This window comes from Siphateles boraxobius, unplaced genomic scaffold, assembly GCF_051911475.1.
Source record: "Siphateles boraxobius isolate OS27281-9 unplaced genomic scaffold, OSU_SipBor_1 16, whole genome shotgun sequence".
NCBI classification, from domain to species: Eukaryota; Metazoa; Chordata; class Actinopteri; order Cypriniformes; family Leuciscidae; genus Siphateles; species Siphateles boraxobius.
Window position 1 is genome coordinate 5,262,098 of NW_027508766.1, and position 27,053 is coordinate 5,289,150.

At 39.0% G+C, this 27,053-nt stretch overlaps 1 protein-coding gene across 1 annotated transcript; it reads left to right on the forward strand.

The window, feature by feature from the left end:
• Positions 1–1,991: 1,991 nt before the first annotated feature.
• On the forward strand, positions 1,992–26,414 carry LOC143738936 (uncharacterized). The gene is made up of 8 exons (XM_077231005.1): positions 1,992–2,032; positions 23,384–23,439; positions 23,958–24,052; positions 24,275–24,472; positions 24,569–24,762; positions 25,219–25,286; positions 25,379–25,445; positions 25,537–26,414. Exons 3-7 carry the CDS (start codon positions 24,028–24,030, stop codon positions 25,392–25,394), a joined length of 501 nt encoding a protein of 166 aa, XP_077087120.1. The 5' UTR covers positions 1,992–2,032; positions 23,384–23,439; positions 23,958–24,027; the 3' UTR covers positions 25,395–25,445; positions 25,537–26,414.
• Positions 26,415–27,053: the final 639 nt, after the last annotated feature.

Consider the following 27,053-nt stretch of genomic DNA (forward strand, 5'->3'; position numbering starts at 1 on the left):
TAACTTTATGCCTAAAGTTATAAGCCATAATGAAGCCAAAATGACTTTAATGATGAGTAATTGATGCCCTGAACAGGCAGCGACTTAAGCGCGTACTTGTTGCATAATGTTTTTTCCTGTTTTTTTGGAAACACACAGTGAGAAACATTTTTTGTAACCTCTCATACACCTGTTTATTTTTCCTTTGATTTGTCGTCTCATTCGTTTCTTTGCTAGATTTTCATATCTCTGCTCATGCTAGTTAACGTTACTCACTCACTGGCTATATGATATGTTTTCTTTTCTCACAAATGTATGACTTTTGGAAGTGCAATTTGATTGCCATATGCTTAATAAAGTAGGAATTAGCTAACCTTCTATGTCATTTTTACTCTTCAAAGTGTACACTTGCAGGTGTTGATTATAATTAATTTACTGTCATAAATAATAATAAGGATAAACAATATTTTAAAAGTATATAATTATCTTACATACTTATTAAAAATTAACCATAACATAACATGCTAAATGTGGGATATCTATATCTAGCATATTAAAAATTGTAATTGTCAGAACGTCGTCTCTCAGGCCCCGTCCACACTACTGCGTTTTCGTTTAAAAACGGAGAATTAAAACGAAAACGATCTCCGTCCACACCAGCGTTTTAGCTGCGTATTAGAATTGATCTCCGTCCACATTAAAACGACTGAAAACTCGGATCACGTGACCATTCTCCAACACTGTGCATGCGCGTGCCGGTGTAAACAGGAAACGGATGGACTATTCCTCAGATTTGATGAGGAAGCAAGTAACGTTAGCTACCTCTGCAAAGATTAGAAAATGTCGAAGACCAGAGATTTCTTTTCATGGACCGCCCCTGCACACGGGAATTGTCATAGATCGCTCGAATAATAGTTTGCCTCCGGCGCATGTAGGCAGTTATAGCATTGTAAAATGCAGAATTTGCTTGCACAACAGCTGCTAACAAAGACATCAAAGTCAGTAACGCTTGTAATTCGTTATCCATGTTGCACTCACTAACATCAGCTACGTAGTCCAGGATGTTTTTGTTTGTTTTCTTCCGGTGACGGGACATGTGATGGGTGGCTGACGAATCAGGGAAGGATACGTCATGGGTGATGACACCCAATCATAGAGCCGAGCGTGACCTTCTACGTCATCGTTTCTAAACTCCTCCGTTTTGTCCCGTCTACACTAAAACGCCCTCCGGAGATTCAAAACGAAAAACGAAGCTGCAGCGTTTCTAAACTTCTCCGTTTTGGGTCTTCGTTTTTCCCGTTTTAGTGTGGACGGGAGGTGCAAACGTAGCAAAAGGTCTCCGTTTTTAAACGAAAACGCAGTAGTGTGGACGGGGCCTCAGTTGCTGAATGTCGCGCTACAGGCCTGTCGCGTCTTACAATTCTACGTTAACAATTGTTACAATGTTGCGAGCACTTAAACAGCGACGTTGCCATAGCAGAAATGCAACCACAGACGGATTTAGGTATAAACAATCAATATTTGACTAAAACTTGTCTATTAATACCTTGTTTGGGTGAACTTTAACTTTGAAATTTTTTAACTGGTGCCCCGCCTCTTACTTCTCAACCCTCTTACTTTATGCCGTTCTGTGGTATCGTGCTGGGGAAACGGGAAGGAACATTGTGCTTTGCAAGTTACCCATCGCTTGTTGGTAAATGGCGTGTACAACATTTTGCTTTGCCGATTGCTAGACGTGATTGGCAAACGGTTTGCCAGAATATACCCTGACCTTGCAGAGCACTTTGCTCCTTTAGTAGGAGTGAAGGCAGATGAAGATGGGGAACAAAAAAAGAGAAGCACCCTCCTGAAAATGCTGACATTGATTATACACTGAGTTGTTGTGGACAGCCTTACCTGACCTGGGACATGATGAAATCCCCTTATCACTGCTAGATAATCATTCATATTCCCGAATCTGTATTAAATTTGAGAAATCTAACTGATTTCCATTCAGTTTAGTTTATTTACACTGAAACACAATCACAAAAAATATATTGTGTTTATTGAGAAAGTGAGTGACATCCCAGCAAACACGCGACGTCAGATTGACGTTCAGATCATCTCCGTATAACGTCCGTCAGTTCAGAACCACTTTTGTACGTCCTGTGGACATGCAAAACAGGTTAAAAATTTGAACATCCGACTAGGACCCCCTATGGACGTCTGTGGACGTGCAAAACAGGTTCAAAATCTGAACGTCTAACTAGGACCCCCCTATGGACGTCTGTGGACGTGCAAAACAGGTTCAAGATCTGAACGTCTAACAAGGACCCCCTATGAACGTCTGTGGACGTGCAAAACAGGTTCAAAATCTGAACGTCTGAATAGGGACTCTTATTGACGTCTGTGGACGTGCAAAACAGGTTCAAAAACTGAACGTCTAACTAGGACCCCCTATGGACGTCTGTGGACGTGCGAAACTGGTTCAATATCTGAACGTCTAACTAGGACCCCCTATGGACGTCTGTGGACGTTTGAAACTGGTTCAATATCTGAACGTCTTACTAGGACCCCCTATGGACGTCTGTGGACGTGCAAAACTGGTTCAATATCTGAACGTCTAACTAGGACCCCCCTATGAACGTCTGTGGACGTGCGAAACTGGTTCAATATCTGAACGTCTAACTAGGACCCCCCTATGGACGTCTGTGGACGTGCGAAACTGGTTCAATATCTGAACGTCTTACTAGGACCCCCTATGGACGTCTGTGGACGTGCAAAACTGGTTCAATATCTGAACGTCTAACTAGGACCCCCTTTGGACGTCTGTGGACGTGCAAAACTGGTTCAATATCTGAACGTCTGACTAGGGACTTTTTTGGACGTCTGTGGACGTGCAAAACTGGTTCAATATCTGAACGTCTAACTAGGACCCCCCTATGGACGTCTGTGGACGTGCAAAACAGGTTCAAAATCTGAACGTCTGAATAGGGACTCTTTTTGACGTCTGTGGACGTGCAAAACAGGTTCAAAAACTGAACGTCTAACTAGGACCCCCTTTGGACGTCTGTGGACGTGCAAAACTGGTTCAATATCTGAACGTCTGACTAGGGACTTTTTTAGACGTCTGTGGACGTGCAAAACAGGTTCAAAATCTGAACGTCTGAATAGGGACTCTTTTTGACGTCTGTGGACGTGCAAAACAGGTTAAAAAACCGAACGTCTAACTAGGACTCCCTATGGACGTCTGTGGACGTGCAAAACTGGTTCAATATCTGAACGTCTAACTAGTATCCCCTGTGGACGTACAAAACTGGTTCAATATCTGAACGTCTGACTAGGGACTTTTTTGGACGTCTGTGGACGTGCAAAACTGGTTCAATATTTGAACGTCTGACTATGGACTTTTTTAGACGTCTGTGGACGTACAAAACTGGTTCAATATCTGAACGTCTGACTAGGACCCCCTATGGACGTCTGTGGGCGTGCAAAACTGGTTCAATATCTGAACGTCTGACTAGGGACTTTTTTGGACGTCTGTGGACGTGCAAAACTGGTTCAATATCTTAACGTCTAATTAGGACCCCCTATGGACGTCTGTGGGCGTGCAAAACTGGTTCAATATCAGAACGCCTGACTAGGGACTTTTTTGGACGTCTGTGGACGTGCAAAACTGGTTCAATATCTGAACGTCTGACTAGGGACTTTTTTGGACGTCTGTGGACGTACAAAACTGGTTCAATATCTGAACGTCTGACTAGGGACTTTTTTGGACGTCTGTGGACGTGCAAAACTGGTTCAATATCTGAACGTCTGACTAGGGACTTTTTTGGACGTCTGTGGACGTACAAAACTGGTTCAATATCTGACCGTCTGACTAGGGACTTTTTTGGACGTCTGTGGACGTACAAAACTGGTTCAATATCTGAATGTCTAACTAGGACCCCCTATGGACGTCTGTGGACGTGCGAAACTGGTTCAATATCTGAACGTCTAACTAGGACCCCCTATGGACGTCTGTGGACGTTCGAAACTGGTTCAATATCTGAACGTCTTACTAGGACCCCCTATGGACGTCCGTGGACGTGCAAAACTGGTTCAATATCTGAACGTCTAACTAGGACCCCCCTATGAACGTCTGTGGACGTGCGAAACTGGTTCAATATCTGAACGTCTAACTAGGACCCCCCATGGACGTCTGTGGACGTGCGAAACTGGTTCAATATCTGAACGTCTTACTAGGACCCCCTATGGACGTCTGTGGACGTGCAAAACTGGTTCAATATCTGAACGTCTAACAAGGACCCCCCTATGAACGTCTGTGGACGTGCAAAACTGGTTCAATATCTGAACGTCTTACTAGGACCCCCTATGGACGTCCGTGGACGTGCAAAACTGGTTCAATATCTGAACGTCTAACTAGGACCCCCCTATGAACGTCTGTGGACGTGCGAAACTGGTTCAATATCTGAACGTCTAACTAGGACCCCCCATGGACGTCTGTGGACGTGCAAAACTGGTTCAATATCTGAACGTCTAACTAGGACCCCCCTATGGACGTCTGTGGACGTGCAAAACAGGTTCAAAATCTGAACGTCTGAATAGGGACTCTTTGTGACGTCTGTGGACGTGCGAAACTGGTTCAATATCTGAACGTCTAACTAGGACCCCCCTATGGACGTCTGTGGACGTGCGAAACTGGTTCAATATCTGAACGTCTTACTAGGACCCCCTATGGACGTCTGTGGACGTGCAAAACTGGTTCAATATCTGAACGTCTAACTAGGACCCCCTTTGGACGTCTGTGGACGTGCAAAACTGGTTCAATATCTGAACGTCTGACTAGGGACTTTTTTGGACGTCTGTGGACGTGCAAAACTGGTTCAATATCTGAACGTCTAACTAGGACCCCCCTATGGACGTCTGTGGACGTGCAAAACAGGTTCAAAATCTGAACGTCTGAATAGGGACTCTTTTTGACGTCTGTGGACGTGCAAAACAGGTTCAAAAACTGAACGTCTAACTAGGACCCCCTTTGGACGTCTGTGGACGTGCAAAACTGGTTCAATATCTGAACGTCTGACTAGGGACTTTTTTAGACGTCTGTGGACGTGCAAAACAGGTTCAAAATCTGAACGTCTGAATAGGGACTCTTTTTGACGTCTGTGGACGTGCAAAACAGGTTAAAAAACCGAACGTCTAACTAGGACTCCCTATGGACGTCTGTGGACGTGCAAAACTGGTTCAATATCTGAACGTCTAACTAGTATCCCCTGTGGACGTACAAAACTGGTTCAATATCTGAACGTCTGACTAGGGACTTTTTTGGACGTCTGTGGACGTGCAAAACTGGTTCAATATTTGAACGTCTGACTATGGACTTTTTTAGACGTCTGTGGACGTACAAAACTGGTTCAATATCTGAACGTCTGACTAGGACCCCCTATGGACGTCTGTGGGCGTGCAAAACTGGTTCAATATCTGAACGTCTGACTAGGGACTTTTTTGGACGTCTGTGGACGTGCAAAACTGGTTCAATATCTTAACGTCTAATTAGGACCCCCTATGGACGTCTGTGGGCGTGCAAAACTGGTTCAATATCAGAACGCCTGACTAGGGACTTTTTTGGACGTCTGTGGACGTGCAAAACTGGTTCAATATCTGAACGTCTGACTAGGGACTTTTTTGGACGTCTGTGGACGTACAAAACTGGTTCAATATCTGAACGTCTGACTAGGGACTTTTTTGGACGTCTGTGGACGTGCAAAACTGGTTCAATATCTGAACGTCTGACTAGGGACTTTTTTGGACGTCTGTGGACGTACAAAACTGGTTCAATATCTGACCGTCTGACTAGGGACTTTTTTGGACGTCTGTGGACGTACAAAACTGGTTCAATATCTGAATGTCTAACTAGGACCCCCTATGGACGTCTGTGGACGTGCGAAACTGGTTCAATATCTGAACGTCTAACTAGGACCCCCTATGGACGTCTGTGGACGTTCGAAACTGGTTCAATATCTGAACGTCTTACTAGGACCCCCTATGGACGTCCGTGGACGTGCAAAACTGGTTCAATATCTGAACGTCTAACTAGGACCCCCCTATGAACGTCTGTGGACGTGCGAAACTGGTTCAATATCTGAACGTCTAACTAGGACCCCCCATGGACGTCTGTGGACGTGCGAAACTGGTTCAATATCTGAACGTCTTACTAGGACCCCCTATGGACGTCTGTGGACGTGCAAAACTGGTTCAATATCTGAACGTCTAACAAGGACCCCCCTATGAACGTCTGTGGACGTGCAAAACTGGTTCAATATCTGAACGTCTGACTAGGGACTTTTTTTGGACGTCTGTGGACGTGCAAAACTGGTTCAAAATCTGAACGTCTTACTAGGACCCCCCCTATGGACGTCTGTGGACGTGCAAAACAGGTTCAAAAACTGAACGTCTAACTAGGACCCCCTTTGGACGTCTGTGGACGTGCAAAACTGGTTCAATATCTGAACGTCTGACTAGGGACTTTTTTGGACGTCTGTGGACGTGCAAAACTGGTTCAATATCTGAACGTCTAACTAGGACCCCCCTATGGACGTCTGTGGACGTGCAAAACAGGTTCAAAATCTGAACGTCTGAATAGGGACTCTTTGTGACGTCTGTGGACGTGCAAAACAGGTTAAAAAACTGAACGTCTAACTAGGACCCCCTTTGGACGTCTGTGGACGTGCAAAACTGGTTCAATATCTGAACGTCTGACTAGGGACTTTTTTAGACGTCTGTGGACGTGCAAAACAGGTTCAAAATCTGAACGTCTGAATAGGGACTCTTTTTGACGTCTGTGGACGTGCAAAACAGGTTAAAAAACCGAACGTCTAACTAGGACTCCCTATGGACGTCTGTGGACGTGAAAAACTGGTTCAATATCTGAACGTCTAACTAGTACCCCCTGTGGACGTACAAAACTGGTTCAATATCTGAACGTCTGACTAGGGACTTTTTTGGACGTCTGTGGACGTGCAAAACTGGTTCAATATTTGAACGTCTGACTATGGACTTTTTTAGACGTCTGTGGACGTACAAAACTGGTTCAATATCTGAACGTCTGACTAGGACCCCCTATGGACGTCTGTGGGCGTGCAAAACTGGTTCAAGATCTGAACGTCTGACTAGGGACTTTTTTGGACGTCTGTGGACGTGCAAAACTGGTTCAATATCTTAACGTCTAACTAGGACCCCCTATGGACGTCTGTGGGCGTGCAAAACTGGTTCAATATCTGAACGTCTGACTAGGGACTTTTTTGGACGTCTGTGGACGTGCAAAACTGGTTCAATATCTGAACGTCTGACTAGGGACTTTTTTGGACGTCTGTGGACGTACAAAACTGGTTCAATATCTGAACGTCTGACTAGGGACTTTTTTGGACGTCTGTGGACGTGCAAAACTGGTTCAATATCTGAACGTCTGACTAGGGACTTTTTTGGACGTCTGTGGACGTACAAAACTGGTTCAATATCTGACCGTCTGACTAGGGACTTTTTTGGACGTCTGTGGACGTACAAAACTGGTTCAATATCTGAATGTCTGACTAGGGACTCTTTTTGACGTCTGTGAACGTGCAAAACTGGATCAATATTTTGACTGGGGACTCTTTGACGGCTGTGGACGTACAAAACTGGATCAATATTTTGACTGGGGACTCTTTGACGGCTGTGGACATGCAAAACATGTTCAAAATCTGAACGTCTGACTAGGACCCCCTATGAACGTCTGAGGACATGCAAAATGGGTTCAAAATCTGAAAGTCTGACTGGGGACTCTTTTGGACGTCTGTGGAATGAATCAATTATTTACAATTTCTTTAATTTATATGGATTAAGAAATGGAAACTGTGAAATTTCTGAAAAATATTTATTTTGGAAGAATGTGTGCTCAAACTTGCACATTCAGTGCATGCACATTTCCAGCATTAAAAGCAATTCAGTAGAATTACAACCCACTATCAAGTGGTGCAGAGCACGATTCATGATTATCTGGATCTTGCACATATGGTTGAGCCCACAAAGGGCCTAAAATATTACAGATTTATATTGAAAATGTTTGAGTGGGATCATATAGTGTATTTTTGTTTTTGTAAAAACTCCTAATTCAATGTTGATTTAGCACATATACTGCAGTTATATGTCCTGATGTCATTGGAGGACACAGAATCCTTTATGAACAAATATAGCAAATATGTGTGAGATAGGGTTAGGGTTAGGGTAACCCTAATCCTACTTCAAAATATTTAAATATACCGCAAAGTAGGAAAATCAGAAGCTAAATCTATAATAATGAAAGAAGTTATGAGAATGTGGCAGGAACAATATAATAGAGGAAACATGAATACTGGTTTATGTAATAGTTGCAGGTACCTGATCAACAGAGCATTGTTATGATGTGATAGGAAAATTAGGGTTAGGGTTGTTAACCCTAGCACAAAATACAGCAAAGTTATACAGAAAGTTACAGCAAGTAGGAAGCTATAATCGATAATAAGAAAGAAGTTATGAGAATGTGGCAGGAAGAGGAAGGGAGTTGGGGTAAGGGTATGCAGAAAGAGGAAACCATCAAGATTTTGGTTAGGACACACTGCAAACTCTGCACCTGATCAGCAGACTGTTGTGCAATAAATATGATAGCAGTAGTCAAGAGAAAAATTTAGGACATGGGAGAGACTTGCCTTGCATTAAGCGCTAGCACTTGCATAGCATTTGCATATTGTTTATCTGCTTCTATTGTTCTCATTTGTAAGTTGCTTGGATAAAAGGGTCAGCTAAATGAATGTAAATGTAAATGAGACTTATTAAAAGAAATGTTAAATAAATCGTTATTTATTTGAGTTTCTGAGAGCTGCTGGATAAAATACATACACTACCGGTCAAAAGTTTAGATCGTTAAGATTTTTAATGTTTTTAAAAGAAATATCTTCTGCTCACCAAGGCTGCATTTATTTGATTAAAAATACAAACAAAAACAGTCGTATTGTGAAATATTATTACAATTTAAAACAGCTGTAATTTATTCCTGTGAAGCTGAATTTTCAACATCACTTCAGTGTCACATGATACTTTAGAAATCACTATAATATGATGATCTGATGATCCAAAAACATTTATGATCAATGTTGAAAACAGTTTTTTTTTTCATGATGCTATGATGAATAGAAAGTTCAAAAGAACAGCATTTATCTGAAATTGAAAGCTTTTGTAACATTAAACACTACCCTTCAAAGGTTTGGGGTCAGAATAACAGTAGGCCTAACAATAATTTTGTTTTTGGGGGAAAGAAATAAAATAAATCAATACTTTTATTCATCAAGAATGAGTTAAACTGATCAAACGTTACAGTAAAGACATTTATAATGTTAGAAATTATAATTTTCTTCATAATAATAACAATAGCATAAGCATGATCAGTCATAAACTGGGGGTGGCACGGTGGCATCATGGCGCACTAAAACAGTTTGCGACCATTTTGCGACCACCGTTAAAGAAAAAAAAGCAAAGAAGAAGAATCGCCCACGATATACGTCACACCGCAACATCACGTCAAGGTATCAAGCGAGGCTGCAGACGTTGATATCCAGAGACTCTGCTTTTATTGAACGAAATCCCCAAAACAGGTACGTACAAAAACATTAATTTGATATGTTATTCAGTTGACATCAGATGAAGTGAATTAAGTCACATATGCCTCTTAATACCTAAATACTTCTTAAAACGGAGGCATTTTGCGCGGGGTCGACAAACGCGCCGGCGTTGCATACAGACTTAGCTAAGAATGTAAGAAAATTACAAATTTATCGAAACAAAACTTTGTGCTTAAACAACGTTAATTCTGACCCTCCGTTAACTTTTTTTCTGGAGCACGTGTCTAATAACAAAACTCAGCAAACAGAGGCATAGGCTAAGGCTAAGCAATATATCTTTATAATATAAGTGGCTACTTTTAAATGATCGAATTCAAAAGTAATATAAATATTTTCTGTTTATGTAATCTGTATAAAAAGAGAGAGATGCATGTCTGTCGTTCTCTCATCTGCTAACTGTTGCTAATTGTAGGCCTTATATGTGAACACGTGAAGAGCGCGTGCTTTTCAAAATGTTCTGAGGCAATCCATGAAAACCTGTCAATGTCCACATCAGCTCGATAAAACATATCAAATTTAATCAGATTCATGTAATTTATGTCGTCTTGTGACGATATAAGGAATACTCATTGCGTAATAGTAAGTTAATATAATGTTAATCTTGGAAAAATCGACATCAGAAGTGGTTTATTTTCACTTCGAGGAGAATTGGATCCAGCTGTGAATAGTAAGTTATTCTTATGTGCTAAATTGTTCTAATCGCTATATGAAATAATGTCTGAAAAACCGCAAAATGAGTGTTTAAATATTTAAATGTCGTGATATGTATTTGTAAGCAACGTATAACTGCAAATTAAAATGTATATGCTCTATATTAATGTACAGACGAAATATGTTTAGACAATTTTCGTATACTAGTTTTGGGTAGATTATAAATAAAATATACTTATAAATATGCTATACATTTAATCTAGTTTAAGGTAAAAATTGTATAATCTATCCAAACCTAGTGAACGAAAATTGTCAAAAATAGACAAATAGTTTTGGATAGATTTATGCATTTTTTACTGTAAACTAGACTAAATATATAGTCTTTTGTCAAAAATAAAGTAGGTAACGTTATGTTGAATTATCAACTGATGTTATAGTGTTTGTTCCAATTCAAATACTTTGAAATATGTATGATAAACGTATACTTTTACAAAGACAGATTACGCTTGAACTACTGTTAAAATTGTAATTCTGTTTGACTTGTATGTGAAAACTTTAATAAAATGGCAAAACATTTATATTATAAACAAAATCTTACCCATTAAATATTTTTTTATTGTGTTTTATTAGTGACGAATTTGGGGAGAGAATAAATATTCCAAAACTTTGTGAAAATACAGTATGAGAATTAACTGTGTCCTCTAAGATGTTTTCCGAAATACTCTTAGAAAAAGTCTTAAATGTTGGACTGATATGCCCATTAATTTTAAGAGTTTATCCTAAATTGCCACATTTTTAGTCATAAATTTTTTTTTTAATACGGCCCCCTGATCTGTATATTTCTGTCTATAAAATAGTTGTAGAATTTGAAATATTCTTCTTTATCTCTTTTTTTAGGTTGAAGCAATAAAGACAGAAAAAGAGGTAAGTTTATGTTGAAGCAGAAAACCTTTATCATACGTTGTTTCTCAAACGAAATCAATTGTACTAGGAACTAGTTTGAGCACAAACTAGGGCTGCTCGATTATGTAAAAAATCATAATCACAATATTTTTGGTCAGTATTGAAACCATTATTATGAATCTCAAATACATTAAAGGGATAGTTCACTTTGAAATTATTTTTTGATATGTTTTAGCTTACCTCAAGGGCATCCAAGATGTAGGTGTCTTTGTGTCCACAGTATTTTCAATTTTGATATTTTTAGGTCAAACCGTTCTTGTCTGTCAGTCATATAATGCAGGCCTATGGTCAACCACCTCAAGAGCATGCACAGAGAAGTCCAAATTAAACATGATTTAATGACTCGTAAATGTAAGTACACATTGATGGCCTAAGAGATGAAACGAGCGGTTTGTGTGAGAAAACGAACAGCATTTATATCGTTTTTACCTCTTGTAACCACAGCCACGTCCAAGTGATCTGAGGGAGCGGGCGCTTCGGTCTTTTCCGGAAAGTGCAGTAAGTGATCTCTCGAACGTGTACGTCACTCATACAATTGTTTTTTTTTTTGTTTGTTTTTTTGTAATTGTTTTCTTTTACGACGGTTTAAACATCCCGGATAAGCGCAAATTAGTACCCTTTTAATTAGCCGTCTTACCTACAATCTCTGTTCTGTGTAAACAATGAGTGACGTACACGCGCGAGATATCACTTCCGGTGCTTTCCGGAAAAGACCGAAGCGCCCGCTCCCTCAGATCACTTGGACGTGGCTGTGTTTACAAGAGGTAAAAACTATATAAATACTGTTCGTTTTCTCACACAAACCGCTCGTTTCGTGTCTTAGGCCATCAATGTGTACTTACATTTACGAGTCATTAAATCATGTTTAATTTGGACTTCTCTGTGCATGCTCTTGAGGTGGTTGACCATAGGCCTGCATTATATGACTGACAGACAAGAACGGTTTGACCTAAAAATATCAAAATTGAAAATACTGTAAACACAAAGACACCTACATCTTGGATGGCCTTGAGGTAAGCTAAAACATATCAAAAAATAATTTCAAAGTGAACTATCCCTTTAAGGCCCAGTTCCAGGAATGCACTAATGTTGTTGGTAGTACCAGTTTGCAACAATTATTAGTTAACCCTAAGTTGTTACACTCCGGAATAGTGCTGCCGCGATTAGTCGACTTAGTCGACGTAATCGACCATGCAAATTAGTCGACGGCAATTTTTTTAGTCGACGTGTCGTTTTACTATTGACCGCCTATTTATTTTTGGTCTCCCGTCTCAAACGGCTGACTTTAATTCACCTCCACACAGCAGTCTGTGCGCCGTGCGCGGCCTGCTGGTTAATCTGCTATCCTCTTCCTTCACGTTCCCGCCCCGCCTTCACTGCTTTGATATGAAAAATTGCGGAGGCAGGTGGCGGTGCTTTCAAAGTGGGCTCGTTTGCTGCAGTCCGAGCGCGATTGTTCCCGGCGCCCCCCGCAGCGTTGGTCTGTTTCACACTCAACTTAATTCTATCGAACACTGGTGCGTTTGCGTGCATATTATGCCATCGCAAACGTGCACGGCGCATGATAGAAAACAGAACGCGGGTCAGTATTGTGTTTTTCAAACGGACTCTTTTGAGGAGACAATGGATTTCCAAATGTGTTGCCCTGATTCCACGCGCAAAGCACGAATACACTGCAGGCTCACTCTCGCTCGTATCCAAGGTAAATCATCAACACTATCATCCCTTACATATGTTTTTTTAACTAAATACATCATAATAAGCTAAAACGCATGCGCAGGTTACTTTACTTCCTGAACAAGTGCGCACCTGAGTCCGTGTTATTTTCACATTCACGCAAACCGCGGCACGGGCCCGCCATGCACGCAAGTGTAAACGCGAGCTGCATATCTGCCTGCCTGCTTTCAGCGCGACTCATTATTAGGCAGAGCTATGCGTAGTGGGCTAGACTCTTTCAATTCCAATTTATTTGTGTAGCGCTGTTCACAATATCAGAAAATGCATGTATTGCATCTACTTTACAATTCAGAGTGATGTTATCAGTTATGCATTTCAGAAATGTACATAAAAAATTTACAGTAAGCTAATAAAAATTTATTTAACAGCATAGATGAACAAAGAGCTAATTTAATTAATACATACATGTTTGTTAATAGAGGATTAGATTAGGACTCTGACTAATATGGTATAGCATAATGGAAATGCAGATAGTTAATGCTTTGATTGTTAATACATAATGTTTTTGAACAGGTGACATTTTATGTTTTGGCCCTTCAGTTGAGTTCAAAATTAAATACACAATGAAATAACAAACACTTGATTTTTTTTTTAAATTAGTCGTTTAGATTAGTCGACTAATCGAAAAATTAGTCGAAAGATTAGTCGTTAGAAAATTAGTCGTTAGTGGCAGCACTACTCCGGAATAGGGATGGGACAATTACCGTTTTCACTATAAACCACGATAAAATGTATTGACTGTTAGTAATATTGTTTAAAATTGAATTATCATTAAAGGGATACTCCACTTTTTTTTGGAAATAGGCTCATTTTACAACTCCCCCAGAGTTAAACAGTGGACTCTAACCGTTTTTGAATCCATTCAGCCGATCTCCAGGTCTTTAGAAGAATGTTACATTGACTGGTCCCATTGACTTTCATAGTATATCTTTTTTCCTACTATGGAAGTCAATGGGACCAAAAACTGTCTGGTTACTGACATTCTTCTAAAGACCCAGAGATTGGCTGAATGGATTCGAAAGCGGTAAAAATCAACTGTTTAACTCTGGTGGAGTTGTAAAATTAGCCTATTCCCAAAAAAAGTGGAGTATCCCTTTAAAACAGTGTTTGATTATTGCAATTTTAATAACTCACTGTAAATCCTGTCCAGCCAGCAACACATGTGACACATGCGTGCAGTGCGCAATATTTTATTTATTTATTTATTCGAGAAGGAATGGCGGAAGGCATTGGCTTTTTGCTTTTAAAGGTATAGTTCAATTTAAAATGAAAATTCTGTCATCATATACTCACCCTCAAGTTGTTTTAAACCTGTATGAATTTCTTTCTTCTGCTTAACACAACATATTTTTTGAAGAATGTCAGTACCCAAACAGTTAACTGGAGCTGTTTGGTTACTGACATTCTTCAAAATATCTTGTTTTGTTTTTAGCAGAAGAAAGAACCATCAACTTGAGGGTGAGGGTCAACTTGAGAATTTTCATTTTGACTATCCCTTTAAAAGACAAACAAATTTTACATGCTTTTAAAGTGATTTTAACATGCTTTTTACGTGCTTTTAAAGTCCTTTTAAATTTTTTAAAAAGGTTAAAAGGACTTTTACGTGCTTTTCCCAAATCACTGAAGTGACCTCGACGTCCACGTTAGCAATAGACATTCCCGAAAATTCTTCTCCTGATTCACAAATACTTCGTAAACGTCAGATTTGATAGTGAAATGTGTGTGTTAATGAATTCCAACCAGTCGTAAATGGGACGCACGTGGACGCTCATAAATACTGCCCATTGACGACTATATGGGCATCATATTATTATGACACCAAGCGAAGGATTTCAACATGTCTTGTCAAAAGTGAATGAAAAAGAAAAAAAATCAGATGCAGAAATTGAGGTTGTACATCTAAAGTATATTCACATAGCCTAGCCTATTCTCCATGGTTCGCTTCATAATAATTCGATGGCGTTTCTCTTCCAGCTGAGTCAGCGTCACCTTTTTTGCACGTTCGTTCTCCCGCCCTTCAATCAATGTAGCAGTTTCCGGAGAGCGTTTTTTTTTTTTTTTTTTTTTACTTTGTAAATTATTATAATATTTTTATTGTTTTTTACTCAGTAACGGATGTGATTTAAAATGTAGCGAAGTACAATACTTCAAACAAAACGTACTTAAGTAAAATTACAGATTTTAAAAAATACTTGAAAAAGTAGAATTACACAAAAAAACTACTCAACTACGTAACGCGAGTAAATGTAATTCGTTACTTTCCACCTCTGCCAAGAAGGCAGCACATAGATACACATTAACAGACAACAAGCAGACAGGGATGCATAGAAATATAAAAAATACAGAAAAAACTGTTTTAACATTCAATCTGAGAGAGTTATGGCTTCGGAAGGGGCGGATGTGCGCGTGTCATCCAGAACACAAGCCAAAATAAGAGTGTTCTTGCAAAAAAAGAACATATACTAGAACATACTATTTTGGTGATTGTTGGGAGCCAATATTGAAATTCAATTAATTGCACAGCCCTAGCTGAAACCCCTCTTCATCATTACACCAACAAGTACTGATGACTGATTTTTGTTTTAATTTTAAAATAAAGTATAATCAATCAAATTTATGCTATAGTCCAACTACGTCACGTAAACCTTGACTAATGCATGACTCTTTCAGTGACATTCTATTCATACATAGATTTAGAGCTTTGAGAACTGTTGGCATAGCAAAACATTTTATTGTGAGGAAGGACATTTCAGAATCGAATTCAGGATCAAACTATGTATTACAGAATGCTTATTTAAAAGCATGGCGCAAAAGGAAGGCAGAGATGGATCAGTTCCTGCATTCTGACAGTGATGATGACCATGAAAGTCAGAGATCAGTTCACGATAGATCAACCTGTGGCTTACTTAACCAGGCTGACAGTGCAAGCAGTTTTGAATGCATTTATTCAGCAACTGAAAGTTCAACAGATGAATCAGACTTTGACACTGATGTAGAGAATGCGTCTTCTGATTCAGAAAAAGAAGTTCTAAATGATGATGCTGAATTGGATGTTCCCGATTTAGAAGAGAACTTAAGACAATGGTCTACAAAGAACAAAACCACACAAAGATCCTTAAATGAATTACTGACAATATTAAGAAAGCAAGGACACCTGCTACCAAAGGATGCAAGAACACTCCTTGCTACACCACGAGCCGTAGGATCTGAGCCAAAATGTGGTGGGCAATATATTTATTATGGGTTGGAAAAGGGGATTTGCCATTTACTAACTCTGACAATGACTTTCAGACATGATCATGATTCAATAAACCTCAGCATCAATATTGATGGTGTCCCACTCTTTAAAAGCAGCAAAGTCCAGTTCTGGCCAATACTTGTGAAGTTTCACAACTTTGAGCCATTTGTGGTAGCTCTCTTTTGTGGAGACAAGAAACCGTATCCTCTTGAAGAATATCTTGATGATTTTTTGATGGAGTGTAAACATCTCACAGACAATGGTATAATTCACGAAGAGAAGACCTACACAGTTAACATTCAAGCATTGATCTGTGACGCACCAGCAAGAGCTTATCTGAAGCGCATTAAGAATCATAATGCCTATCACAGTTGTGAGAGATGCATCACCAAAGGTGCTTATGTCACAAGAAGAGTGGTATTCAATGAACAGGGATGCCCCTTGCGAACAGATTAAGCTTTCAGTGCAGTAGAGTACAATAACCATCAAACTGGAACCAGCCCCTTCATTGCTGCTGGAATTTCTTGTGTTAGCTCATTTGTCCTGGACTATATGCATATGGTCAACTTGGGAGTAGTTCGACGGATGTTAATATTCTTGACTCGGGGCCCAACACTTTGCCGCTTATCTGTAAGGCAAAAGGAACAAATATCGCAAAAGCTAAATGGACTAAGAGGAAAAATGCCTAGTGAATTTGCTCGGCAGCCCCGCGGTCTAGAAGAGCTGGACAGGTGGAAGGCCACAGAATTTCGGCAGTTTTTGTTGTATACTGGACCAGTTGTATTAAAGAATGTGTTATCTCCTGAAAGATACTACCATTTCCTGTCTTTGACAGTAGCCATGTCAATTATGTTGGACTCTGATGAGAGCACTCGCAATGCATACCTTCAATATGCCCATGAACTCATCTCACACTTTGTCATCCGCTGTGCTGACCTGTACGGAAAGTATTTTTCAGTATACAATGTACATGGACTGATTCACCTTCATGAGGATGTCCGCCACTTCAATTGCTCATTGAATGACATTTCTGGTTTCCCTTTTGAAAACCATCTCCAACAAATAAAGAAAAATGTACGGAGTGGGAAAAATCCCCTTGCACAGGTGACCAGGCGATTATCAGAGATTGAATATGCAAACGCTAGCAAGAGCAAAACACAGCCTGAAGCACGGCCCCGAATGTTTGTTTCTACAAAGGAAAAGGACAGTTGTTTTCTCTTGCGAGGTGAAAGATTTGCTTTTATCAGAGAAAGAAGAGGAGATGGGATTGTGTTATGCGATGTCCTGCACCAGCGTAACACATCAGCGTTGTTTGAAAAGCCATGCAGCTCAAAACTGCTAAATATAGTGTACACAAGAAATGGACGAGGCAGGATGAAAAGACGACAACTGCTTGAAACTGATCTGCTCCGCAAGGTGGCCTGCCTCCCTCATGAAAATGGTGGTTCTGTCCTCATACCTCTCCTCCATGGTATAGAACACAGAATTTGAAGGTTGGCAGTTTAATCTTAATTAACCTCTTTGTAGATGTACCATTGTATATTTTTTCATAACTGAGTTCAGAGCACTTAAAGGTGGATTCAACAATGTTAAACAATGTTTGAAATTTGGCAGATGGTGCACAAAACACAGCCAATCATTAGTAAGGGGCATATATACTCACAATGATGTGGTGTGGTGGAGGGGAATAATTCATTTCTGGTGGCATTCTTGTTTGTAGCAGTTTTATAGATAAGTAGTGTGGAAAAGTGCTAACACTTTATGAATGTGATTTTCCTTACCAGATCATGGTGTATGCCAGGGCTGTGTGGGTGGAGCATGGCAAGGAAGTGGAGGGAACTGCCCCAGACAACTGGATTGATGTCGACAACAAAACTATTAGATGGCCAAAAAAAGGGGAAAAGGCAGCTTTCCTCAATCAACACCCCCCTCAGGATGACTGGATGACATTCACCTTGGTGAAGCGTAAAATGACCTCTGGTAAGTTTTTGCAAATGATCTAATGAGATTCATTCCTCTGTCAAAATAAAAATTGTAAGGCAAAAATTGTCAGGTGAGCACCCTTATTAAGATGCTAGTAGTATGGTCATTTTTATTGTACGGTAATTGTAGTGTCTGTGTCTTTAACCTTACAGTTAACATTCATGAATGTGATGATTATGACATGACGAGCTGTGTTGAGGAGGAGGAAAAAAATGAGGAAGTACAAGGAAGGAAAAAGACCAAACGCAAGTTTGATGACTATGTTCTCGGTATGCTTCTATGATAATTGTTCAGAATCAAATTCTATACACTGAATTCATTTGAGGCACTCTAGTTTTAGGTCACTTAAAAAAAGTAAATGTTAATTTGTACAATTACAGAATCTGACGATTTGGAGGAAGAAGAGAACGTGACTGGTAGTGATTTCCCAAGCTGTTAACATTGCACACCTATGTAGTTCTTATAGAATTGCAATGTTTTAATATTACAAATGCTTTTTTTATGACTGGTACTCCCATTTATTTAATAAACTGCATCTGTCTAGGTGCCATTATCAAGGCGCCCTCTTTTCCCATTCCACCAACAAAGTTGACAAAGTCCATCCAGATGGAGTCTGCTAGCAAAAAAGTCACTGGTAAGTATCCCTCACTTGAATCTACTAATTTCTTACATCTTTTTGCATATTTATAACATGAACGTAGTTACAAAATCATTGTTAATAATTTACATGTGCTAATTTTCAGACACTGGACATTCAAATTCAGCCAGGTCTCACACGGTCCAGGGACAGGTCCACAGGCAGTGAGTAATCACATCAAACCAGTCCCCTCAAACACCAAATCATTTTATCAACCACAAACAATTTAATTAACCACATTGTGTAAATCCAGTTGAATCTCAGAGCATATTTCTTTTGTATTTCCATACCTGCATTTAACTCTAAATTAATTCAAGGTTTATTTTTCTGACTATGGACATTCGACAAGTCCACAGTCCAGCCACAGTGATGGATCCCAGCCCAGCGACGGGTACCGACAGCGGTCCAGACACAGCCACGGGTCCAGACACAGCCACGGGTCCAGACACAGCCACGGGTCCGGGGAGAGCCACGGGTCCAGACACAGCCACGGGTCCGGGGAGAGCCACGGGTCCAGGCAGAGCCACGGTTCCAGGCAGAGCCACGGGTCCAGGCAGAGCCACGGGTCCGGGCAGAGCCACGGTTCCGGGCAGAGCCACGGGTCCGGGCAGAGCCACGGTTCCGGGCAGAGCCACGGGTCTGGGCAGAGCCACGGTTCCAGGCAGAGCCAGGGGTCCAGGCAGAGCCACGGTTCCGGGCAGAGCCACGGTTCCGGGCAGAGCCACGGGTCCGGGCAGAGCCACGGGTCCGGGCAGAGCCACGGGTCCGGGGAGAGCCACGGGTCCAGGGAGAGCCACGGGTCCAGGCAGAGCCACCAGATGGGACACAAGCAGTCCAGGCACAGCGATTTGTCTAAAGAAGGTATTCCTCCGAATGCAATTCACTGTGGCAAGAGTGTAAATGTTCTAAAGTAGCAGCCATGTTATAGTGCATATTTTTAACAACTGGTTTTAAGATTCTTAGCTTCATGGTTGACCTTAATTTATTCTCTATCAAGTATCATCATGGCTAAAAGTATATAGGTCTTTTTGCACTTACTGCTGAGTACAGCAGAGGCACACAACTTGCTACAAGAGCAATATCCATATTACGAACAATAATGTAATAGACACATTTCATCTTTCAGATTATGACACGCCCATCCAAAGATCCTCTGGGAGGTCTTTCTCAGAGCAATCCTCTGCATATGAAGCCAGTACAGGGCCTTGTAGGGACCTACGATTTCCAATGTCCATGGCAAGTAAGTACTGAAGTGTTGGTATCAAAAACTATAAAAATGAATTGAACAGGACATGCAGCATTAACAGGTCTAACTTTGAACATCTGTTTAAGGATAACAGTAGCATAATTTTCTAATTGGCTTCTTGTCAGCAGTTTAAACCGACATGGAGACTTTTACTTATGTGGTACTTTTTGTTTTCAGAATTTCAAAAAAAAGTTTTGACAAAGCTATTTGACATCCACCTAGAGGTGAGAAGGCTGGGGAGAAGCGAGCCTCCCCTGTCGTCTGCCCACATCGAGCAGCTAGAAACGATGGACGAGTTTAAAAGAGAGGAGGAACGCCTCAAAGATAAAGATGCCTTTGAGTCCCTGGTATGCACAATCTAGAAGTGATATAATTTTATGCACCATTTAATTTATAAATATTATTCTGTGGTATATAAGTCAGCACTTGTTAAAGGCTATTGTTTTTCTAACATGTCAGGAATGTTACACCCTCTCTTTAAAGGTGCTTCAACTCAGCAGAATTGGAGGGAGAGATCTGAGAGATGGAATACATAAAATTTTAGACAGGTATTTTTAACAAGATCCCTACATATAGGAACATGTTACATGCAGAACACAAAACGCGTTACATTTATTGTCACAGTTTGCTGGTCGACGGAGGATCTGACGCATCTTAACCAACTTATACTAAACACTTTATTCACTAGACCACTGTCCGAAACAAGAAAGCTGTGGAAAAATAGAAAAAGCTCCAGAAAACTGCATTGACTGCCATTTTCATATTTCATTTAAAAAAAAATTAAACAAATGTAAGTTGCCTCTGTCATCCGCCCATATAGTGCAGCTGGAGACAATGGAGGAGATTAAATGCTTATTAATTATCTGAAATGCAACATGAGTCCTCAAAGAAATTTGATGTGTAAGGTATAAAGAGGAGGGGATTTCACAAGTGCAGGGACAGGAAAGTATGTCATTGAAGCTATAAAATGGTCAACTCTGTTGTTTTCTGGAATCGATTAAACAGAACCACATCTCTTTAGTCTACTCTTGGCACTCTCACCCATGCTACAGTTCCTGTAGATTACCACACACGTGTCATTTCTAATTGGTGAATTTGTTTCCTCAGGCTCTTCACCAACCGGCTAATGTCGAGTTTTAACATGAAGGGGAAGGGGAAGAAGCAAAAACTGCCTCTAGAATCAACCAAAACGTTTGAAGCAATTAAAGTTACACAGCAGTTTCCCACGTCATTTAAGTTTAACACTAACTCGCTTGTTTTCACTACCTCAACATATTCTAGTGTCAGTGTTAGCAAAAATATTGCAGTCTTACACCTTCCTAACATACAGCGAAGCGAGTTTACAGAACCAGTCTTCAGTCAGGTGTATGCTGCCATATACCACAACAGTCACCATGGGTCTGTGCAGTATTGCCACTTAGTTGATATTTGACAGGAGGAATAAGGAACTTCTCACCTGGATGTTTTCACATAAAAAAGATTGTATGTGAAGTCATTGCAATGTAACACTGGTTTTCTATATATATATAAAAATGTATATATTTTTTTGTTTTTGTTCAACTCTTGCAGCTGCTGTCTTGAAATGGGACGCAAATGCGACTGAGGCTACAATCAAGCTCCATGCCGCAGACCACCTAAAGCATGCGCCGGGAAGGAAGGGAGGGCCTGGGCACACGGGTTTAAATATTATATAATTTAGGGGATATTATTATATTTTTTTTTTTATTAAATTAATTTTATTTATTCATCAGCCTGTTCAGCGCTGAGAAGAATGGGAGGGGGAGGGCATACAGGGGTGGTGAAATTTTGTGTAGTTAAGGGTAAATTCTATCTTATATTCTATATTTTTGTTCACTTGCTTTTTGTTCATTGTTTCAAGTTTGTTTTAGTAATCAGCCTGTTCAGATTTTGTTTAAATCATTAAAGATGTAAAAAAAAAAAACAACATTGGCATTTCAAACTATTTATTTATATTTTTGTCCTTTTTAATAGATCAGATGTCATTTATTTCCAATAAGGATACTAAAATGTATTTGCATATCAGGTGCGGGGATAGGTCATTTATTTACAATTTTAAAGCAGTAGTGCACACTGCTTTCACTATGACTCGAGTGAGTTTTATTGTATACCATGTGGTCATCCAACCAACCTTGTAACCTGATGAAGGTTTGATGACCAAAACATAGTCAAATAAAGCTAATAGGGTTAGAGGATAAGACAGGCCTCATTAACAATTAAAATAATACAGTTGATTTGTGACATCTGAAATCAAGAAATATGTCAACAAATTGTGTGAATGTCCTCTAGACATCTGTAGGTGACATTGAAATGACTTAAAAACTTTTATTTAGAACCCAGTAAAGATGTTGGACGTCAATAATGATAATTTAAAAAGTTCAATGTGTACGTCTATAGTAAAAATTAAAAAGTAAACATTAAAAAGATGTTGCAAAAACTTTAATTCTGGCTCTTCAGTGGACGTCTTTTGAACGTTCACGTTTTGTCACTTGGACCTAAACAGTGAACGTCAAAAAGACGTCTAAAAAAGACGTTGCAAAAACTTTCATTCTGGCTCCTCAGTGGACGTCTTCTTAACATTCACTTTTTATGTCACTTGGACGTCCATAGTTAACGTTCAAAAGACGTCTAAAATAGACGTTCAAGCTGACTCTTCATTGGACGTCTTTTGAATGTTCACTTTTTATGTTCAATTCAATTCAAATTTATTTGTATAGCGCTTTTCACAATACACATTGTCTCAAAGCAGCTTTACAGAAATTGCATTTCGGAAATGTACATAGAAAAATACAGTTAGTTAATCAAGTATTAATTTATGGCATAACATATCGCCGGCTTTGAGTCGTCTCTTCACAGGCGTGGAGTCGTCTCTTCACAGGCGTTGGTATGTCACTTGGACGTCCATAGTTAACGTTCAAAAGACGTCTAAAATAGACGTTCAAGCTGACTCTTCATTGGACGTCTTTTGAACGTTCACTTTTTATGTCACTTGGACGTCAACATTGAACGTCAAAAAGACGTCTAAAAAAGACGTTGGAAAAACTTTCATTCTGGCTACTCAGTGGACGTCTTCTGAACGTTCAACAAAGACGTTGTAATTACGTCGTTGGCTATTTTGTGATATTTAAAGAGATTAAGGTCTACATACATTGTGACATCAATGTCACGATGCTATCTGGGTTTATTGCAGCCAACTTGCGGTAGGCTACATATCTTCTCTTATCATCGTTCCGCCGTCTAATTCTTTTCACAAATAGAGCAACAATGAAAGTGAAAGGACTTTTGCCAGCAGGACACACAGCCAGCAGGAACAGTAAGTACCCAATGGAGTCTGCAATAAACACAACTGTGACAATATTTGTTCGTGTTTATCTTTTATATGCCTATATGTGTGAGAGAGTGTGTTTATCATTGGGTTTTCAGAAGCAAATACAGTGCTAAGTTGAATGATTGAATACCGTGTTAACATAGTAAAACTATTAAGAGCTGAATGCTTTGAAAACTGTTAACGAATATTGGTCTTATTACAAGATTTTGAGTGTTTCTGTGTAAAATACATGATTTCAAATTACACGTACATTAAACCTATTCGGTAGGTTTTTTAATGAAAATGAATGTGATAAAAGTATTTAAAACGGGTTATTTTTAATCTGACATACAGAGGGCAGTAAAGAGCAGCACAATACAACAGTCTCACTGACTATTTAAAATCATGGTGATGGATACATTGATGATAGAAGCAGATATACAGTAGATGCAAATAGTTCTAACTCATTTGTCATAGTGATCAACCAATAAAGTGATAATAAAGTGTATTTAAATTTGTTTCAGAGTGACTAAGCAGCACTCGGACAACCAGTACAAAAGACAGTTTGCTTAAGAGGAACAAAAGCAAAACAAAATGATCAAAAACCAACTTACTGGAGGTAAGATTTTGGATTATTAAATTACTTGAGTAAGCATTATAGGGAAAACCTTATTCATAACAAGACTTAATTTGTGACTCAAGTTGTGACTGCAGGTTCTTCATAATTCTTTGTCTTATCTAATTACTTGTCACAAAATACTATAAACTTGTATTGAAACCTGAAGTTTATATTCCAAAAATACACAGCAAAAATCAACAAACTCTGTTCTCCATCTTAAAGGAAAATACTTTATAATTGAGACGGGAAAGTCTCGCTATTCACGGGAGGACATTTTACATCAACTCCTTCGACAAAGACCTGTTCTGAAGAAGGTGAACAGTGTGAACGAGTGTGATGTGATTTTGGTTTTCTGCACCATTTATTCACGGGCAGGAACTGACATTGATGCTGCACTAAATGAACTTAATTCCTGTTCAGGTAAGATTTAAGCACCAGACAAGGACTTAGATATGAATGAATATAAGTACAAATACTATTTACACATTTATCTTATTGTGTCTGTATTTGAAACAGCCTCCAAACCAGCTATTTTTCTGGTGCTTCATCACACATTTGACCCAGACAAGATCATACCAGACAGCAGCAGATATGTGAACAGAATGAATACACTCACTGTGGACTGTCTGGTCAATGAAGATTCGGGTTTATTAAAATGCAACAGGAATGAAGTGGCGCTGACCAAAATTGTTCAACGTTTTAAGCCTCAGGTTTACCTCTTTGAGTTTATTTTAAATTAATGTATGTGTTAAAACTAAATATGCAGACATTAAAAAATAAATAATAATAATAATTAACTATAATGTAGGAAAAATGTGGGCAGAACAGTAACTCTACAGTAAAATACAGAGTTGTCTACTGTACACTACCTGTCGAAATAGGAAGTTTCAGACAATATCAGCATAAACCCTTAATTTTTGATGGCCTTGAAATGAAAAAGGACAACACAAATTAATACGGCCATTCTTAATTACTCAAAATATCCAGCATTGATCTGCAACATTTTTTAATTGATAATTCAAAGTTGTCTGTTTGCAGATTTTTACATTTTTGGATTACAAAATTGTAAAGAATATTTATTTGTATTTTTCACGTGTTATTATTGTATTTTCTGAATGTTCAAAACATTTTTATTTAATAATAGTATATGCTGTTATCCCTTATAGAAACAATGGAATTTTTATCCTATCATCATCATCATCTCGATTTCCTTTGGTCTTATTCTGTGGTACATGTGAGTAACTCTCAACAAGCATGAGTATCTATTTAATATAGACCTGTTTCTTTTACATTATTGTCTATGCAATTCTTTTTCTCTTAAAATAGATCGACAAGTGAGTGATTAAGATGAAGAAAAATATGCTTAATAAATCTGAATTAAATTTGAGGGCTGGTGAGTATCAAATGAGATTATTTGGGTAAACTGGTCACCTTTTCATTTGCAACAATTAACTGAATTCAAGTTCTGCATTTTTTTCCCGCAGATAAGATGGCATGGAACAAAAACAAATTAAGAGAAAGATCAATTTAATCAGTAACCGTGGATTCCTTAAATGACAGGAGAGCTTGTTATTCATTATCATAGCCCCATTAACACAATTCAATTATAATAAGCTGTAAAATGTGTTAAGCTTCTGTGATTAGATGCATGCAAATAGATAATTGCTTTATATCCAGAAAATGAACATTAAATTGACAAGTTCAGTATTACTACAATTGCATTACCGTTTCATTGTACTTGTAAGGGGCTTTAAACGATAACATAACAGTTTACTGTTTATTGTAGGGGCTTAATGTCTTAGAATTTTTCTGTTTTCCCTGTTCTGGTTTGCCTGTGTTCCCTAGTTAGTTTCCTTGGTTGTTAATTAGTTCTACGCAACTGTTTCTGTTCAGTTGATTACTCTCCCTTGTATTTAAGCCCTAGGTTTCCCTTGTTTTATTGTCCACTACTGTTTATGCTAAGCATGGTTATGAACTTCTTCCCTGTGATTCTCCTACGTGTTTGACTCCTTTGCTATCCTTTGTGATTGTGCGCTTACTACAGCCTAGAGCCTGACATGAATATGTAAATTAAGAAAAAAAATTAGTCTTGATTGTGAATGTGTTAGTCTTATTTATTGTCTCCAAATCTATAAAGAATTCTACGAAATCTGAACTGTCACAAATCAGTTCTGTTCATGGACTCTTATACTGATTTTCATTAAGTTCTAAGACTCTGTTGCTTGATCCAAGTGTTGTCATTTTAGTTGTGTTTGTCAGTCTTTGTTCATATGTAGTGTGGTTTTCTGTTCTGCTGCCTGATATATTGTTCTCCAGAGTGTTTTCCTTTGTTTATAATAAAAGACTGACTTTTGGAACTGTATCCTCTCCTTTTTCTGATTGAACCACGGCGTGACAGATAAGATATGTTTTGGATGATCAGAGTAACCTGATCAAAGACTGCAGTGCAGACTAACAAGGGAAGAATAACTGACTTGCTTCAAGCACCCCAACTTTTCCTTTTCTACCAGGCATTTTTAACATTTTAACAGAAACTCTGTTACAGACAAATTAGGCCTTTACCTTTACCTTGGTAACATAATTTAATGGTAACATAATTGACTATTTTAATTTTTTAACCAAAAACTCCATTTGTTATAGCATAAATGCTAAGAGCACATGATACTAATGAAATCATGATTAAAATACTTTTAACTGTGTGATCAGAGATAAATTCTGTTTTCCTTTTGATATTGTGGTAAAAATTTAGACGTTTCACAAAATAACTGCACACATACCTTTCAGTGCTTCAGATCTTATCAGTGAGGGAAAGTGACATCATTTCCTGTATCTTACATTTGTGGGAGATAATTCCACCAGTTTAAAGGCAAAGTGTAGGTATGGTAACAGAATTGATGCAAGATTTATGAACACACATTTTCATAAGATAAAAGTATTGATTTTTTAATCAATTTAATACTGTAGAGTTAGGAGGATTACAATGAGCGCGCTTCCTTCGGGG

Bases quoted from the DNA above. Each gene is read 5' to 3' on its own strand.
- LOC143738936 (XM_077231005.1), top strand. From the start codon at position 24,028: ATGATCAAAAACCAACTTACTGGAG. The intron at 24,053-24,274 runs GTAAGATTTTGG...TCCATCTTAAAG, and splicing joins CAAAAACCAACTTACTGGAG to GAAAATACTTTATAATTGAG. The intron at 24,763-25,218 runs GTTTACCTCTTT...TATCCCTTATAG, and splicing joins TTCAACGTTTTAAGCCTCAG to AAACAATGGAATTTTTATCC.